The following is a 19,103-nucleotide window of genomic DNA, read 5'->3' as shown; positions in this document are numbered from 1 at the left end:
CCTCCCAGGTGGCCATCCCGCCCGGCAGTTCACCTGTGTAAGCCACCGGGCCACCATCCCCAGCCGGGGAGCCCCGCAGAAGCTCCTGTGGGAGAGGGGTACCTCAGGAAGCCTGTGGTGGGGCGGGTGGGGCCCCCATCACTGTCAAGCTGCCCGGGCAAGGAGGGGTGGAGGCAGGGTGCTGGCAAATGGCCGGGTGCAGAGGCCACCATCGTGCCCCACAGCCCCCGCTCTCGGGGAACGGGGGGGGGGGGCCAGGATTCCCGTCATGACCTCATCCCAAGCCTGCTTCCCCTGCAGTGACACCACAGGCTGACACAAGCCCACCACCCTCCCGGCTGCCCAGAGACCCCCGCGAGGCCCCCACACTGTGGGGGCCACGTCCCCGAGTGTAGGCAGAGATACCACACGCCATGAGGCCACCTTTCAGAGCTCTCGTCTGAGAGCACGTGACCTGGAGCCTTCCGCAGCCTCACCAAGGAGGCCCCCAGAGGCTCACCTCACGGAGCACAGACAGCGAGGCCACAAGGCCAGCGCGGACTTCCTTCATCCTCTTCGACATTTCCACAAAGGAAGAACGGAAGATTCATTTTATTTTTATTTCTTCCTTTGGGTCTTTAAAGGGACAAAGGGGGACAGGGACGCACTACTGCAGACGACAGAGCCAGCTGTTTCCTTTACATTAACATTTCAGTCTGTTTCGGAGGGACACCCCCCCGACCCCCACTGGGACTCAGCAGCATCTGGGGGACAGAGCAGCCTCACGGACCCAGATGGACGCCCCAGGGACCCAGGCTCCGAGAGGGACGCGGTAGGGAGGGTGGGCAGGCTCCCAGTTGCCCTGGCTTGGGGAAGGAAAACCCAAATGTGCGACCTGGTTTCGGTGTTGCCTGCAGGGGCCCTGAGCTGAGCCGCCCAGTGAGTGCCGCCGCCGAGGGCCAGGCCTGCCCCCCACCGCCCAGCGCCTGAACGTGAAGCAGAGGCAGCACAGCAGGCGTTACTCAGTTCTGCTTGTTCTGTGACAGAAGAGTCAAAGTCCTAGTCACAGGAGTAGACACATTCAGCTGGGAGGCGCGGTGCCCCGGCTCATCCTCATCCCCGATGAGCGCTCCTCCCGGGTCTCCCGCTGGGCTGACCTGCCCCTCATGATTTCCACAGCGGCTGGTCCCACAGACGGGATGGGGTGCAGGAGGGTAGCTGTGCCCTCAATGTCAGGGAGCTGGGAGAAAGCAGAAAGGGGCAGTTACTGTGGGGTCGAGTCAGGGGACAGGCCCCTGGGGGGCACCCCACTTGGATCTCCCAGCACACCTCCCAGGCTTGTGGCTCACTGGGGACTCCCCAGCCCCTGCCCCCCACGGGCCCTGGCCATCTAGGGAGTCCTCTGCCCTTTGGCACCCCTCAGGGAGGCCCCTCTGACCCCTGCACTCCCCTAAGAGGGAGCCCAGTGGCCAGCCCAGGCAGCACACAGGGTGCTGACAGAAGGCCTCTGTTCTGGATCTTTCCGGAAAGCTTATGGCTGGGGCTGGGGGGTGGCTCTGCATACGTCTGGGGGATCACAGCTCAGAGGAACCCCAGGATGCACTGACACCCTCTCTGTAGACATACCCTCAGCGCCTAAGTCTGGGGTGGAGCCTAAAGCCCCCCACCAGGGCACCCTGCTGTCACGGGTCATCCCTTAGGGGTGTGGGGTGACCTTGCAAATCCTTTCCAGGCTGGTGGAGTCAAGGCTCCAGCTCTGCTTGTCAATGTCCCCCCTTCCCCCACCCTCACACAAGCCTCTGATGCCACCCTGGGGGGACGGACCTGGCCAGGGAACAGTGGATCACTTCACCCAGAGTCTCAAGGCCAAGCCTCTCTCCCAAAGAAAGCAGCCAGGCCTGGGGGGAGCCCCTGAAGTAGACCACCAGAGAAGACATTGTTCTCAACCAGAACTCTCCACCCGGCCAGATGTTCCAAGAGCGCAGCCGATGGCCGAGCAAGACACCACAGGTTCCTGTCACAGCTCTCCGGGGGAACCATGCAAACCAGGACGAAGGAGGAAATGAGACAGGAAACAGGAGTGGGCACCAGAGGCAGGCAGGGAATTTCCAGGATGACGGAGAGACAGTGGGGGACCACAGGCCAAGGGAGCAGGCAGGGAGGGCTCCGGGAAGAAGAGGAGCGGACAGTGCGGTGGCGGCCGAGGGGGCCAACACCCTCCACCTCCATCAGGAGACAGAGACTGTCTCCTGGCCACGACCGACAGGAGCAGCAGAGGGCTTTCCTGACGGCTGGCAGCTTCCGCGCTGGCATTCTTGGATGCTCTCAGTGGCCACGGAAGGAAGCAACCATGCTGTGAGGAAGCCCAAGCCACCGCGTGGACGGTGAGCCCCGTCCCCCAGGAGGGAGAGAAGCCGGTCATCTGGTCGTTCCGGCGCTCGAAGCCGAGGCACCAGTCATGCGAATAAAGCATTTGGACCCTCCAGCCTGGCCGAGACCAGGTGGAACCGAAAAGCTGCCCAGTCCACACATGGAATCCTAAGAAATCATAAATCCGTGTTGTTTCGGGCCACTCTGTTCTGGGGCAGTTTACACAGTAATAGGGAACCAAAACAAATACGTAAAGTGTCTGAGGTACCGAGAGGGCCAAGCATGAGTAAGTGGAGAGGAAACTACGCAGACAAAAAATGAGACAAATACCAAGTCTTTGGAAAACAGGGTTGAACAAAAACAAAACACATTCGTTATTATCTTCATGGATAATCTGCAATTAGTAATATAAACATGGGATCTTGATTTTACTGAAACCGATGTTTATGATAAAATCTTCATCTTCCACAGAAAAATGGCCATAAGTAACGTCAAAGCCAAGAAATCAAGAAGCAGCAGGGTAAGTGCATCAAGTAGGAATAGAGAGAGAGACTGCCTTCATCCCAAGCTTTCTAGGATAAGTGGACTTAAAGAAAGGGGACACATGGAATGTGGACACAAATGAAAATTAATGAAAAGCAATGACATCAGGACCCTCTTACTACGAGGTGAAATAAGCCAAACCTTTTCCATTTACATCTCAGAAAATGCAGGAGTCGGGTCTTCACAGGAAAACTCAAGCCCACAGTTTACCCACCTGGTCAGCTGCCAATGCTGGGCAATGGGGGCTGGTCACCCCTGGCCAGCCGGTGAGACCAGCCCTTTCCACATGTCACCTGCCCAGGCGGTGGGTTCACCCAGGGACCCACCCAGCACCCATGATGGTAGCAAGAGGTGTATAGACCGTAGGTGGCAGGAGCGTAAACTTCCCCCGTATCCAACAGGTGCTCAGGGTGTGAGCCTGTCCCCCCCTAGGCGCGGTCCACATGATCCTGGGAGGGGGACACAGTTGAGCGGCCCCTCCCGGCAGTGTTCCGGGGCTGGCCAGGTCACCACTGCCCGCCCAGGCCTGAGGACCTGGGAAGACACCGGGGCAGGCGGGGCAGGAAGCTCCAGGACATTCCTTCCACCATGGGAAGCTAACCCTAGGGAGCCACCCCAGGACAACAGGACTCGGGACCGCCGGGTCTTGGAAACGTGCTCTGTTCCAGGGCCTGGAGGGGCAGTGCCGTGTGGTGCCCCCTCCCCAGCACTGAGGCAGGCAAACAGCTCCAGGAAGGCTGTGCCGTGTCTGCTAACTGCGCGGTTTCCCAGGACAACGTCTGCCCTTTGCAAAGAGAACCAGAGACCATGAAACGAACGTGGGCCTGCTCTCAGCACCGGCCCCTCAGGGACGGCCTTTCCAGACACTCCAATTGTCTTCCCTCTGGAGTTATCCCAGGATGGGGTGGGTACACAGCACTGGCTGTGGGGGCGGTGAGACCCCACCCGCCCATGGTGGGCTCAGCACAAGAAGAGGGTGGCCCCCAGCCAGCATCCGGCTGCAGAGAGGGTGCGGTCAGCCAGAGGGCAGCCATGGCCACCACCTGTGGGCAGAGCAGGACAGGGAAGCCTACGCCCTACGGGGATGGTCTGGGTCCTGCACATCTGCGGCAGATGGGGCGCTGCACCACGGGAGGCCCTGCTCCCAGAGGCCAGGTGCGGGGCCCGGGCATGAGATATGGACTCCACAAAGCTTTGCTCACAGGGGCTCCCACACGGCCCCCGGACAGCTGAGCATCGGGAAGGGCAAGTGATGTGTCTGAGGTGGCCGTCCCTCCCCTGCCCAACCACCCCAACTCCCAGGAGGGATGGCTGCCTCCACAGGGGCTGTGGTCCCCTGGGGGCAAGAGGGAGGGGCTGGAGCAGACATCCCACCCACACATGCCGACAGGGAGTCTCACCCCAACCCTGGGGCCAGCACCCACCCTTGCTAGATGAAGGCCTCAACTCTGGGTCCCCGAGGAAACACGTGCGTGCGTGCGTACCCGTGTGTGTGCACGTGTATGGTCTGTAGTGTGAGTGTGCAGAGGTGAGTGGGTGTACGTGAGTGTACACACGTGTATGTGTGTGCATGTGTGTGCGTGTACTGTGAGTGTGCAGAGGTGAGTGGGTGTACGTGTGAGTGTACACGCATGTGTCTGGTGTAGTGTGTGCATGTGCGTGGTGTAGTGTGAGTGTGCAGAGGTGAGTGGGTGTACACATGTAGGTGTACATGTGCACGTGTGTCTGGTGTAGTGTGTACATGTGTGCGCACATGCACAGGTGTGCACGTGTATGGGTGTATGTGTGTGCACGGGTGTGGGTCTGTGTGTACGCATGGGGGTACGTTCATTTGTACTGGCCAATGGGCTAAAGTCAGGAGCCAAAGAACTGGAGGACCTGGCTTCTCCAAGCCCCCAAAGTTGAGTGAAATAAAAATAAGAATAAACGTCCCACGCTAGGTGAAGTCCAGCCCCAGAACCCAGGCCCTGCCTATGTCCAGGGCAGGCTGTCCACACTGGGCAGCGCCCCTTCTCCGCGTGCCCCAGCGCCTGCTGTGGTGTCCCTTCAAAAGCAGGATGAGCTGCTGCATGGTGTGGTCAGGGGGCAGGGACACCTGGAGGTCCTACAGCGCTCCTGGTGGGCACTCAGTGTTGCTGGCACAGGGGAGGTAACAGCCACCACCTGGGAACTGCTAATCCACCTGTTAACTGGGGATCGGAAAGGGGCTCCAATAAAAGGCAACGTCGTTTCTCTAGAGAGAAAGCAGAGCCCACGAAAGCTGGCCCCGTCAATAACGTGACCTTTGGAAGTGTTGTTAAGTGTCCATCAGCCTCACCCCTCCTTAGACAAATGCACAGGGGGCTGGAGAGGCCAGTGGAGCGCTGGGTCCTTTCCTCAGCAGGAAAGAGATGGGGCGTCTAGAGTGTCCACACAACGGCAGGCGCCTCTGACTCAGCCCCCTGCCCGCAAAGAATCACCGCCTTCCGAGGACCACAGAGGGCAGCAGGCTGGGTCCTCCCTCACTGCCATAGAGCTGCCACCTGGCCCCGCAGAGCCTGGGCCCGGCGCTCTGAGCTTCTGGACTCCATGAGCACACCCAGCGTCTTAGAAATCTGAAGGCGGGCGGGGAGTGTCCCTTCCCTTTCTTCCTGACTGATCAGGGAGGAAAGTGCTCCCCCGAATAAGACAGAGTCTCTGCGCCACATCATCTGCCTCCTCCAGTCCATCCTGACTGACACCCCCCCCCTTTAATTATGGGTCTGAGGCCCCTGTCCTCGAGCACGAGCACGGCCAGCCTGGCAGCCCCAGGGCCCCGCCACGCCGGCGGCCATTGCTGCTGGCTGCTCAAAGAAGGCTGTTTTTCCTGGGGCTTCCCAGGCAGAACTGCCCAGAGCATGGGGGTCTACATGGAAACAGCCCGGGGGAGGGGAGGCATGGGGCTGTTATGGACTGAATGTGTTCCCCCCCAAAATATGTTGAAGTCCTAACCCCTGTACCTGTAATGTGATGGGTGGGGAGGGGAGGGTTTCTTTTGCTATCAGTTAAATTAACAAGGTCACACCAAAGTGGGGTGGGTCCTAGTCCAAGGTCCCTTCTGAGTGGTGTCTCATAAAGGGAGCAGAGACACAGAGACAGCCACACGCAGAGGGAGAAGCCATGAGAAGACGCATCTACAAGCAGCAAAGGACGTCAAGGATGACGGACAGCCACCAGACACCAGGGGAGGCACACAGAGGTGAGGCCCTGAATTTGACTCCCAGCCCCTGAAACCCAGAGAGAAGAAATTCCTGGTCTTTAAGGCCGCCCTCTGTGGTATTTTGTTAAGGTGGTCCCAGGGACTTAACACCAGGGAAGGAAAGTCCCACCCAGGTCCTCCACCCACCTCTCCTTGGTTGCCCACCCCAGACAGCACCCAGTCTGCCTGACTCTGGGTCCGTCCAAGAGTGCTAAAGCCCTGAGGGTTGGGGACAAATATTTTGGGGGGGGGACGAAGGAGGTGTTGGAGACACCCAGCTTTTCAGTGACGTTAAGGCAGCTGGCAAGCGGGGGTCCTCGGCCTGGGAGGCGCAGGTGGGCAGGGCGGCCAGAGCTCCTTCTGCTACGCTGGGAGACACCCCCAATTCCAGGCTCCTGATCCCTCTGGAAGAACAATGGAACCCCAGCCATGTTTCCTCGGCTCTGCTCTTGCTGCTCTCACAGGCGCCCATCTCAACCCCGCGGTGCTCTGACAGGGCCCAGGGAGGCGGCAGGGCCTGGCGGCTGGATCGAGGGGATGGTACAGGGACTGAGTGGTGCAGCAGACACAGAATTACAGGCCTTGTTTCCTTCTAGAACAAAATAATTACACCCTTCTCCGAGGACCCAATTTGCTGGAAGAAACTTGGGAAGTCAGCTGAAAACCTTCCTTAGGGCCTTTTTACTTAAAGTCGGAAGAAAGAGAAAAGCGAGTCTGGGGCTTGCTGCCCAAGGATATGGTTCCAGCAGGAAAAAATCAATAAGAAAGTTGAGACCCGGAACCCAAGTCACCAGCAAGCACACCCAGATCCCACAGCGTCCCGGCCGCTCTCTCCGCCAAATCTCAGGCAATCGCCGCCAATACCCAGTGCTTCCAGGGTTGGCTTTCCTGATTAATATCTTTATTTTCCCAGGAGGAATGAACATTTTTGAAGCTGGAAGTAGACAGTGATCCTCTGAAGACTGACTGCCCACTCCCAGCCTTCCCCAGCGCCACGGCGGATCCTTCTGGAACAGTGGGTCCATCACCCCACAACCCCGCCAGCTCAGACCCACGAGCAACACTGCAGCCCAAGGCAGGTGAGACTGGGAGGCAGGTGCCTGGGCTAGACGTCCGCCACCAACCCCAGATGACCTGTGTGGCCTCGGGCTGCCCCTGGCCACCCTCAGCCTCAGTCTCCCCTTCCGTAAAATGGGAAGCTTGGAGCAGACTTCTGAGGTGCATGAAGGTGCTCGAACAACACCTGTGTATGAAGGGGGAGGGGATGCCGGGGGCTGAGTTCACCTTATACGGTGACCTTATACGGTAGAGTTTACAGATGAGATTAAGGAAGGCTCTGAGATGAGATTATCCTGGACTATTTGGCGGGGGGCACTCAATGCTGTCATAACGCCTAGTTGGCAGAGTCCAGGCAGGAGCCTGTCGCCAGCCACCGATGAGGCAGGGCCAGGGGGTGGGGGGCTCTTGGGAACCAGACACCGCATGAAGTCCCTGAAGGGAGCTCCCTGGCACATATCGACAGGCAGCACTGACACCCCCAAACCTCGAGGGGCTCCTGGCACTGCCGGTGTCCTCATTGTGGTTGTGGGTAACTGGAGCCAGCCGGGACCGGCAGTATAGCCCCCAGCGCAGGCCTGCCCGGCCAGCTCCAGGCTCCATCCCAGCCTAGAGCCGGGGCGCCATGCCAGCCCCCTCCTCCAGGAGGCATCCACTTGCTCTCTACCCCACGCCCAACTCGAACCCATCCTTGGCCTCCCACAGTGTCCCATATGACTTCTACTGGGGCCCTCCTCCCACGACAGCCCCGTCCACCGTGGGCACTCCCCTCCCCAAGAGAAGCAGCCCCCACCCCGTTTCCCTCTAAAGAGCAAACATGCCCACAAGACCCCACGGAAGGGGCACCTGTCCCCCGGCCAGCTCTGACTACAGGCCGGCGCTGAAAGCCCCCGCACCCACACCCACTATCTGCTCCCCAGAGCCACGCCCCCCAGCTCTGTGCAGGCAAACCCGTTGGGTGAGCTTTTCCCCTCTGCTTCCTGATAAACATAGCCCGCCCTGCAGCCTCCCAGACCACACTAGCCCAGCCCCCAGGGTTGTTGTTTGGACCTGATGCTATGGGGCTCACCCCCTCCCCGCACCATAACTGTCCAACTCCCCAGAGCTGCCATGACTGGGGACCGAACACCGGAGATGCGTCAGCCGTTCGCTCTCCCAGCAGCAGGGCCCTCGGAAGGGGAGCGTAGGGACAGTGCCCAGGCCCCCAAGCCGGCCTCTGGACCAGGCCAAGATCAGCCCTGGGAGCCAGAGCGACCGGGAGAAAAGAGAGGCAAGGACGCCGGGTGACAGAACCAGGGGAAAGTCCCCAGGGTGGCTGCAGACCACGGCAGGAGAACTCTGGGGGCCACGAGGGCTCCTGGCCGCGCTCTCACCCTCTTCCCCACGTCCCCTCCCCACCTTTGGTGCCCTCCCTTCTGACAATCGCCCCCAAACCTGAACAGAGGCGGGCTGGAGGTGGAGCACCCCCACGCCCACTCACCCACCAGGCACCCCGCCAGCACAAAGGCCCCGACTGTTTGTGCCTGCTTCGGGAGGGAAGTAAGATTCACAGTGTGATTACAGGGGCGGGGGCCTGGAAGGAGCCACAGGCTGGGTGTTGGGGACACACACCATCCAAGCGTGCCTGGTAATGACCTGGCCCAGGTGGAGACCATGGCTGCAGCCCCCCTCCTGCTGACCTCGATGCCACGTGACACAGCGGTGAAGGGGCAGCACCCCCAGACCCTCTCCCCCAAATGTCAGCAGGCCCTCTGAGGCCTGGTCACCTGGGAAACTGTGACACCTGCAGCTGGGGCTGACAAGGTCGCCTGAAGGTCACTAGGGGCAAAGCAGAAGCCCGGATGTGTACAGCACCCCCTCCCCCGGCCCCTGTCTCTGCTTCCGTAGAGGGGAGTGCCAGGCCAAGGAGCCGGGAGAGAACAGCAGAGGCCAGCGGCCTGAGTACGAGAGGCTGCTCTCCGGGAAGGGCCCCACCACGTGCCCACCACACCCCTCCTGTCCCCTCCCCAGGTGGTCAAGGCTTCCGGACCCCCAGGCACTGCCCAGGACCACCTGGGAGAGGAGGGGAGGGGGCTCGGCACTGGGTAGTGTGGCTCTCCCTTAGGGTCACCTCCAAGGTGAGTGGCCTCCTGGACGCACCTGCCTGCCACCTGGCAGAGCCGGACAGTAACCCAGAGAAATGAGCCCCTGCACCTCCCTCAGCCGTGGCATTCCCACGGATACTCCGTGATGACCACCGATGTGCCACGCGGTGATGCCTGCTGCAGCCCCTCAGAGGGGCATCCTAACGCCTCGGCTGCAGGGTCAAAACAGCTCCCTGGGCGAGAGGCCGTGAGACGCTGCCCGGGGACCAGACAGGGCCCTTCCAGCCTGGAGCACCTGACCTCTGCAGGTGCTGCTCCAGGAGCCCCCACACCTGCTGCGCAACCAGAGCACTCGGCACCGGGAGCCGCCGGGGTTCAGGGCAGGTCCCTGAGGCCCCGGGAGGTGAGGGTGGGGGGCTCCACAGAGGAAAGCAGAGTCCTTCCCCCTTTCCGCCCACGCCAAGACTCCGGATGCACAGCTGGGAGCGGAGGGCAGCGAGACCCCAGCTCAAGTCTTTGGGAAGATATGAGACAGTCTCCCAGCTGGAGCTCTGGAAGTTGAGCCCCGCGCTCTCCTGGGACAAAAACCAGTTGCCGTCAAGTCGACTCCGACTCCAGGTGACCTCCTGTGTGTCAGAGTAGAACTGTGCTCCGGAGGGTTTTCAATGGCTGATTTTTGGGAAGTAGATCACCAGGCCTTTCTTCCGAGGTGCCTATGGGTGGACTCAAACCTCCCACCTTTTGGTTAGCGGCCAAGCACGCTCACCATCATACCACCAACTGCCCTTTAAAGCACATCCCTTTTTCCAAAAGACGAACAAGACAGAAAACTTTTACGCTTCTTTGAAAAACGGTGGCAAAACACAAACTAGCTTTGTTCTTTGAACCAGCAGCTGACGACAGCTCGTCTGCTTTAGAACACCATCTGAAGCCACACAGCTCCGACGACACTGCTACGGGAAGGACGATTTTCCAGTGGCCCCGCTTGGAGCATCGGGCCAGATGGCTGGAGCCCTGAGAGCAAGCAGAGGGCAACCCCACTGCCCTGGCTCCCCACCGGCCCCCGGGCCACAGGGCACTGGGTGGAGGGGTACCACCACGTAGGCACCAGCTCTGCCACCTCGGGGAAGGGGCCACCCACCTGCACACACTCACCTGGTCTGGGGAACAGTTACGTTTCAAACTGGGTTAAGAGCTCCCTGATCTCTGGGGCCACGTGTCGTGCGGCGTTTGCAGCCTCGGTGATAGCTTTCCGGTACATCCCCTTCTTCTTACGGTTAAATCTCAGTTTGAAAAATTCAGAGAAAGGGGCCAGTTTCGAAAGAGGCAAGAATGATGTAGTTGGAGAACCAAACCACGAGACTTTCGCTTCTTGCCAAGAAGGCTCCCCGTGCTCCTTCTGGCTAAGGTTGATGTCAAGTACACGTGCTGGCCACCAGGGAAAGCCGTGAATCTTACCCCACACGATGTCCCCCACAGCCACGGTCCTGCCGTCCTCGGTCACGCACGTGGACACACTCTGTGTGTGCAGCCTCACCGTTAGGCGTGGGACTGCGGGGCGTGTGTCTTTGGAGGAGGAAGGCACAGGCACGCCATCACCAGGTGAGAGCTCGCATGCGTCTGCTGATGTGACCTCCGAGCTGGACGACTTGGACTCGTCGAGGCTGTCGCTGCTGCACACGGACTCACTCGCAGAATCGGCCTTCCTTGGCGGGTAGTTGACGAGAAAGGCCAGGCCGTCCCGCCCGGGTTTGCCTCGGGGAAACCGCTTGAAGTCGTCCTCTTCACCGGAACTTCCGGAGGACATGTCCACCAGCCTGTCGTGGGAGGAGCCGTTCGCGAAGGGCGCAGGGGGGCTGGCTGAGTGGCCATTCAGCACCTCCACCAGCTCGGCCCTGTACACGGGCTCCTGCTCACCAGCCCCTGGGCGGTGCGGCTTCAGGCGGATCTTGGGAGGGGGCGCATCCAGGCCAGGTGGCGCCGGCCGTGTCAGCTTCAGCTTTGGGATGGAGGCCGTGGGTGTGGCAGGCGGCCTGTCCCCGCCAGCCCTGGGCTCAGCATCTCGCGCCTCTGGGTCCTGGCTGCCCCCGAGTGGCACCTGTGGGGGGCAGAAGGGCTCCAAGGAGCCGTGCACCCGGGAGGGGATTTTCACCACCTCGCCGGTGCCCTGAGGTGTGCTGTAGGAGATGGTGATGACTGGGCTCCGGGCCACCAGTTCCCCAGGCGCCCGCTCCTCTTCCCTCTTGCCCCTCCTAGCTGGGGCTGAGGTGGCAACGGCAGCGTCGGGGGCCTCGTGCTTCCGTGGCTCACGGTCAGGGCCGCTGCCCAGCCTCCTGCGTGGTGCTGAGGGGGCAGCTGGCTGGCCGGGGCGGGCCTGCTCGGGGCTCAGCGTGCTCTGGCACTTCTCACACAGCACCCGGCGGGGCCTCAGGCGGATGGTGCTCAGGATGAGCCGTCCTGGGGCTTGGTTTCGGGACAGGCGCCTCCGTGTCCGCTTGATGGCCCTGGGCGGGGGCTGCGGCACCCACTGGCCGTATGTGTGTCTCAGCCAGAGGGGTTGCGGGAAGGGGGCGCCTTCAAAGTACGGTGGGTAGGGGGGCAGGCTTCCGGCAGGCGGCGGTGGTACCAGGGGTGGGGGCAGCTTAGGGGGGCCATCTCCACTGTGGGGAGGTGGGGGGTCCGTTTCCAGCTGTGTCACCTTTCGGTCCTCTTCCTCAGGGGCCCAGCCATGGTGGCTGCTGGCAGGGGGGTCCTGAGCCTTAGGCAGCGGAGTCGGTGGGGGCAGGCCCAAGAGGCCAGACCTGGGGGCAGGAGACAGAAACCAGAGAATCAGGACGGCAGAGAGTAGCCAGCCCTCCCTGCCTCCCTCTGCCCAGCCCAGCCCAGCCCGGCCCTCTCCCCGCTGGCTGAGGGGGAGGGTGGCCCAGAGTGCCAGGCAGGATTTCTGGACTTTCAAGCAAACGCAAACAATCCCCCTGCTATGTGTGCGTGCGCGTCTGGCATCCTGGGCAAATCCATGTACTTTATAGTTAGGTGACAGGCAGCAAGGCCCTCCCTCATCTGACAAAGGCACAAGGAGTCCTGCGTCCCAGCCCTTGGCAATGGGGGGGCATGAGGTCACAGCGAGGGGGTTCCCAGGACCTCAAATTGGGGCGTGAGGACCTGGGCAGCCCGGAGCATGGAGTCTGGGTCAGATACTTGGCTTGACTCAGCTGGTGTTTGCCAGGGGCACTACCAAAAGACACCCTGGGTCCCACGCCCAGGCCTCTAGCTCATAGGTCCTCCCCAAGGAAGGGTTCCCGGGGGGTTGGGGGGGCCCAAGGAGACTCCTAGAGTGGGGTGTCAGGCAGGCGTCTGCACCCACCCAGGGCCTGACTTGTGTCTATGTGCCCAGGGTGGGGGCTGCATGTGGCCAAGCCCAGTGAGGACAGAGGCTGGCCTGGGGGTGAGCACCGCTGTGCCCGAATGCCCAGAATCCTGGGAGGCCCGATACTTTCCAGCACCCTCATGCTTTCAGAGATGCTTGGGAAGGTTGCCGTCCACACCACCCACCAGCAGGCCTGCAAGGACATTCCCTCCAGCCTGGCACCCCCAGGCCCCTTCCCATAGGGGCCTCCAGAGGGGGATTCAGGCAGAAGGCTGAGACCTCAGAAGCCCTGCCAGCCACAGTCCTGCTCCTGGGCTCCAGACTTGGGGAGCAGAGCCAGGCCCTCACCTGGCCCGGGCTGGCACCAAAGCCATGCAATCGGTGGGGAAGGGGAAGCAGGAGGCAGAGCACCCACCCTTGGGAGGGCCCACAGCTAAGGCTTCGCAGTACACCGGCACTCCCAGACCACCCGTCCTGAGACACCTGAGCCAGGTAAAGGCTCCCAGAAAGGTGGGTTACAACCAGGCCGGTGGCCTCCACTTAAAAGGCTGGAGGTTTGCTGGAACCTCCCGATCGACTTCTGAGGATTTGTCCCCAGAGCAGACAGGCTGCCTGCATTCCAGACGAGGGCTGCCCCTCAGGCCGTTCCTGGCAATGAGCTCACGACGCACCAGGAAAAAAACCAGGGACACGAGGCTGTTCACAGAACAAGACACCAGCCCCACACGCTACCTGTCTCCTCAACAGCAGGCACCTACATCTCTTAGCAAGATCTTAATTTTCAAGACTGCTTCAACTAAAAGCAGTTATTTTTTAAGCACAAAAATAGACTTTTAACACCCTTGATATTTTCGGCTGGATGATTCTTTGTAGGATGCTCAGCAGCAATCCTGGCCTCTACCCACTAAATGCCAGTGACACCCCTCTCCCAGTTCTGACAACCAAGAATGTCTCCAAACTTTGCTAAATATCACTTTGGGAGGCGGGTGGCCCCCTGTTGAGAAACACTTGGTTTAAAGAAACAATGAATTGGGTGAGTGGGCTGGTATGGGATTAAAAGTTTAAAAACGCTGTCATGAATAAAAACTGCCCATTCTACCTCTGCCATCCAAAAAAAGAAGCTTTCAGACGGTGAAAATGTCAGTGGTTGCAGGGGCTGGCGGGGAGGGACGAACGGTGGAGGACGGGGCATTTTCAGGGCAGTGAGGCTATTCTGCGCGATATGTCATGGTGGACACGTGACGTCATGCATTTGTCGAAACCCACAGGACTGAACAGCAGAGTGAACCCTCATGTAAACTGTGGACTTGAGTTAACAATGTATCAGTGTTGGTTGATCCGCGGTAACAAATGCACCCAATGGATACAGGGTGTTAGCAGTGTGCAGGGGCAGGGGGCCCACGGGAACTCTGAACAATTCTCTTGTAGACCTAAAATTGCTCTGAAACAGTCAATTAAAAAAATACACTTTTAGCCAAGAGAAAAAAGGTTTAGAATCACGCACTTTCCTTTTCTAATTTAGTCAGAGAGTAGAAAACTAAAATGGACTTTTCTGCTTTTTCGATTTCCAAATGATTGCTCCATTTACTCTATTCCCCAAGAGTCCAGGGGGGCTCCGAGGGGCCGACGGCCTTAGTGGCTGGACCACGGTCTGAAGGACTCACCTTGGCCCTCAGACCAGGAAGGCCGCCAAGGCTGGGGCGCTGGCCCTGGAATGTGGCCAGGCAGGGACGTGGGCTGGAGCCTGCCCACCCACTGGTCCACCCTCTGAGGCCTGGGCCTGACCTGAGCCAGACCCCAGGTGGGGGCCTATACTACCCCACCCCACCCCTGAGGAGCAGGCTGGGGCCTGGACGTCCACCCTGGTCCTGGTAGATGGATTCCGGACAGCCTCGTCCTCACATGGTCCCTTCTGGCCCTGAGCCACACTGCCCCACCCTATGCCAGCACCATCCCTGGCCTGGAGAAGTAGGTTTTGAACCCCCCGGGCCCTCAGTGTTGTGGCCTCCTGGGGCAGGGGAGGGGGGTCGTCTGCTCCATAGAGACAGCCCTAGATACAGCGGCCCTGTGACCCACACTGGCACCAGGAGGCCGCCATACTTCTCTCCGGAAGCCGATGACCCAGGCCATAGCCACAACCTGCCTGGGGGTACAGCGCCTGGGGGTTAACAGCACCTGGGGGTGAACAGCAGGGCTGGGCTCAGCCCCAGGCCTAAGCAGTGGGGCGTGACCCGCCCTGGCCCTGTGAGTCTCAGACAGGCAGCGCAGGCATCTGGGGCATTAGTTCCCATGATGCTGAAACCACCCCATGAGGCCTACATCCTCAAATCCATTTCACTCACAGGCAGGTGAGGCCAGGCAACGTGCCCAGGCAGAGTGGCGCTGAGTGCCCATTTCATCTGGCCCTCAGGCCTCTGACCACTCAGCTTCGGGGCAGGGACCTAATCCTCCAGGTGTGCTCCAGAAGGACTTGGTGCCGTCCCACTGGGGGCTCAGCTGGCTCCCGACAAGGGCAGGATCCCCAGGGGCCCTGGGTAGAGGACGTGATACCCTGGCCGTGTTCTCCCCCGCCCTTCGCCAGACTCATGTTTGCCCACCCCTGGGCACAGAGGCCCCAGTCGGCTCAGCAGTGCCCCCAGGAGACCCCCAGGTCTCAGGAAACTCCGGGGGGAAGCGGGGCCCTGCCAGGCCCCGAGGGGGGGCCCCATGCCACCCCATGTACCCTGCCCAGGGCTGTGCTGGGAGCCCCTGGCCTCACTGGGCCCCACACAGGTAGGCGCAGCCTACGGGGCAGGCCCAATCCAGAGTGGGAAGAAGGCAGGCGGGACGGGTCCTCCCAGGGTGGGGCCAGGGCCAGACACAGCCTCAGGGCCTGAGCACCAGGCTGTACAAGGTCTCCACAAGAAAACTGAGGACCAGGAAGGAAATCTGAACTCAGGATCGGGGGTGGGGGGCAATGAGGGGGCAAATAACCTTGGCTCTGAGGAAAGGCTGGGGAAACTGAGGCAGGAATGGGAAATCCAGGAGGCTCTAAGGGGGGCACATCCGAGCAAAGAGTAGTACCCCCTCAAGGGGCTGGGGAGTCAGAACTCCCCAGGGACACCAAGGCCACCCCTCTGCCCAGGAGAGGCTGTGGCATCCCAGGAAGGATGGAGGCCCAGGGAGAAAGGGCCACAGACTCAAGTGAGACACGGTGGCCGAGCCTCCCCGTGCCCCTGTCCCACCCCCAAGGTGTGTCTGCCTAGGCAGGAGGGGCCCACCCGAGGCCCCACCCACCCTGGAGGCCACGTCCTGAGTGGGTCAGACCCCTGGGCCGCACCCCTGCAGCCTCCTGGTCTGCCCACCGGTTCTGCAGACCCAGGTCCTAGAGGCTGCTGGCACCCCCATGACAGCTGTCTGCCCTCCCTCTGGTCCGTGTCCTCTCTGGGCCCCCCCACCCCTCCCCACATTCTGGAACACAAACTTTAGGTGTGTCTACAGCCCAGCTTGTGGAGCACGTTAAGCTCTCCGTGTGGCCGGGGAACAGGCCCGAGTCCCACCCCGAGCCTGTCCTGCTGGGAGCTGTGCACCCCTGGCTGGGTGCTCCCAAGACAGCTGTGGGCTGGGCCGAGGGTGGGTGGGGTCAGCACATCCCTGCAGGGAAGACAGCGCCTCTGCCAGTCCACCTCTGCTCAGGGGGCTGGGGAACCACAGATAGGCAGGGGTACCCTGGCTGGACACCAGCGCAGCCCCTCCCCCACGGCCTGGCACTCACTGGGCTCCAGAGGCCTGGCCTCAAGGGCTTAGGAACCATCCTCTTCGTCGGAGCCAGCTCAGCCCTGACCAGACCAGTCACTCTCTGAGCTCTCCGAGGCACCCCCCCCCAGCAACAAGGCCAGCCCCCTTTCCCACTCACGCAGAGACCACCTCCTCAGAAGACACTCCCGAGACCATCCAAGGTGGCCAGCTCCCTCCTGTGGCATCCGCCCACCCTAGTAAGCCCTCAGTCCATGAGACCAGCCCTTCACTACTTGGCTTTGGGCACACCCCTAAATCATCCAGAACGACATCCCCACCTTGGGGAGCTGATGGCCATCAGGCCGGGTAGGCCTGGTCATCTGCGTCCACAGCTCTGGAAGGAAGCCCTGCGCTCTCGGGCGCTGGAGGACCACTCCCATCCGTGTGTCCACGACTTGGCCCGCTGCCTGGCACACAGCAGGCGCCCAATAAGTGAATCTAAACACAGAGCAAGCAGACACTGGAGAAGCTGAGGCATGACTCAGGTCACACAGCGGGTTCCAGACCGGAGGACGACGACTCAGGGCTTGGCCACGGCAAGTCTGCTCACGTGCGGTGACCTCAGCTCTGCCGTCTGTACTGCAACATGGCGCCAAGGGACAAAAGCCATCTCCCGAACCCGCCTGACAGCAAACACTGAGCCGACTCCCAGCAGTGATACGACATGTGTGACCAGGCCCCATGGTGTGACAGCTAAGTCCAGCCAGGGGGACATGCGGTGACAGTTACTCCCTGTGACCATCTGCCCTGTACAGACCCAGCCCGCCCCACGTGGAGGGGGGTGGGAGGACACGAACTCTAAGCTCCAGGCTGCCTGGTGCCAGCCTGCGCCCACGCAGTGACCAGGCCTCCAATGCAGGGCCCTGCCACCGCCACATGCCTGGGGTGAGGCAGGCGCCAGGCACTGCGGTCCCCAGGCAACGGGAGAAACAGATCCCAGGGACGCCTCCCACTGCCCAGGGCACCCAGGCCTCCCAGGTTTTGCCAGTAAATGGGCTGTCGAGCCAGCACTGCGACTGCTAATATCGTGGGTACAGAACTGGGATCAGGCAGGCCGGGCAACCAGCAAAGAGAGGAGGGCAGGCGGCTGCAGGAAGGGTTGGGGAGGGGGCCTCGGAGAACAGGCGGGGCCAGGTTCATCCCGGATTCTCTACAAGGACACAAGGGTCAGCTGCAGACAGAAAGCCCAGGCTGAGCGGGCTGCACCCACTCAGGCCTCTCCTGGCTCCGGGCAGCTCGGTTACAGTGGAACGTGGCTACGACACGGCTGCCTGTTTTCACGACCCAGCCAGGCCCAGGCCTGCTTCCTCCCAGAGAGGGGGTGGGGGATCCCCTGACCAGGCTAGCGGCAACCCTCAGGGAGGGAAGCCCAGGTGGGGGCAGAGTGAGGGTACGGAGGAAGGGAGAGCCTCCAGCTCCTGCAGACATCCCCAGCCACAAGTCGGGGGTGCCTTAGCCTCCTTATCCTGAGTCATATGGCCTTCTCAGAAAATAGAGGGGCCCTCTGCTGCAAGTGCCCCTCCTCAGGGAAGAGTGGCCAGGCAGGCTGTGCAGGCAGAGCAGGGGTGGGAGGACAGCCCTGTGCTGCCCGGGCCCAGCGAGCAGCTGCCCATCAGGGCTGCCGGCCACCCAGACTAGGTGCAGCCAAGCCCGGCCTGGTGGAGGAGGCAGGGGCCATGGGTGGATGGGGACCACGGTACCCCAGTGCCAGGTCCTCCACTGCAGCCCCCAAGTGCCACTCTGTCCTGCCAAGTGCCCCCTGCGGTCACTGCCAGAGCAGGGCGGCCTCACAGGGGAGGCCATATGTTAAGTCACATGACTTGTGCATAAATGGTTCCTGGCACATCTAATGAAGAGATCATGTCAGCAGATCACGGGCAAGGAGGACAGGCCTCCCCGCCACATACCCCCACAGGGCAGAACCTGGGCACCCAGGGAGAAGGCGGGGGGCCTCTGTCAGAGGGCCATTACTGTGTGCCATCTCAAAATAAAGTCCAGCAAGACAAGGGCCATTAGTGTGTGATTAATGCCTAATCATTTATCGAGGTGACAGCTCATTCCCACGTGACTGGTATCCAGGAGACTTATCTGCCTCACAGAGCCACTGCAGCGGCGCACAGGTGCGGAGGGGCGCTGGATGGGTCTGCCCCAACCTGCCGCGCTCCCCCCACGGACTCGGGCTGGCTGCGGCCACAGCTCTCCTGTAACTTGTCTCCCGGCACTCCTCAGCACCACGCTCTTAACCAAACACTGTTTTCCAGTCCTAAGCTGGGCACAACTGCTTGTCTGAATCCAAACCTCAGCCCTGGTCACTTCTCCGAGTCCCGTGGGGGACCGTGACCTTAGGCGCCACACTCCCACTTGTGGGCAAGTGACAGGTGAGGTCCGGCGCTCACCTGTCCCCCCCCCCCCACGGTCACGACACTTCTAAAGACGGCTGAGTTCAACAGTGCGTCGGAACAAAGAAAAGTGTGCTAATTGTGGCAGACGTGGGGGAGTTGGGTCGCCCGGCGACACGCGGCGGCCAGGCGCGGAGGCTTGCGCCCCCCCCACCGAGCCCTAAGCTCCGACTCGGGACCCCCAGCCTCCTCTACCCCGCCCGGCGCAGCCCGGCCCCCCGCACCAGTTCTCCCTCCCCGAAAAGTCGCGCCCACTTGAAGAGCCGCTTTCGCCCCCCCACCCCCCACCCGAGGGGCGTGAATGGGCTCCC

The 19,103-nt window shown here is 61.3% G+C and overlaps 1 protein-coding gene across 1 annotated transcript; it reads right to left on the bottom strand.

The window, feature by feature from the left end:
* Positions 1 to 617: 617 nt before the first annotated feature.
* Positions 618 to 14,746, bottom strand: PWWP2B (PWWP domain containing 2B). Its single transcript, XM_023729887.1, has 3 exons — positions 14,693 to 14,746; positions 10,405 to 12,343; positions 618 to 1,219 (listed from the first exon to the last, which is right to left on the bottom strand). Exons 1-2 carry the CDS (start codon positions 14,744 to 14,746, stop codon positions 10,421 to 10,423), a joined length of 1,977 nt encoding a protein of 658 aa, XP_023585655.1. The 3' UTR covers positions 618 to 1,219; positions 10,405 to 10,420.
* Between the last annotated feature and the right edge of the window lie 4,357 nt (positions 14,747 to 19,103).

This window comes from Trichechus manatus, unplaced genomic scaffold, assembly GCF_000243295.1.
Source record: "Trichechus manatus latirostris isolate Lorelei unplaced genomic scaffold, TriManLat1.0 scaffold00031, whole genome shotgun sequence".
Lineage (NCBI taxonomy): Eukaryota > Metazoa > Chordata > Mammalia > Sirenia > Trichechidae > Trichechus > Trichechus manatus.
The sequence above is the reverse complement of the archived record's forward strand: the minus strand, read 5'-3'. Positions and strand labels throughout refer to the sequence as shown.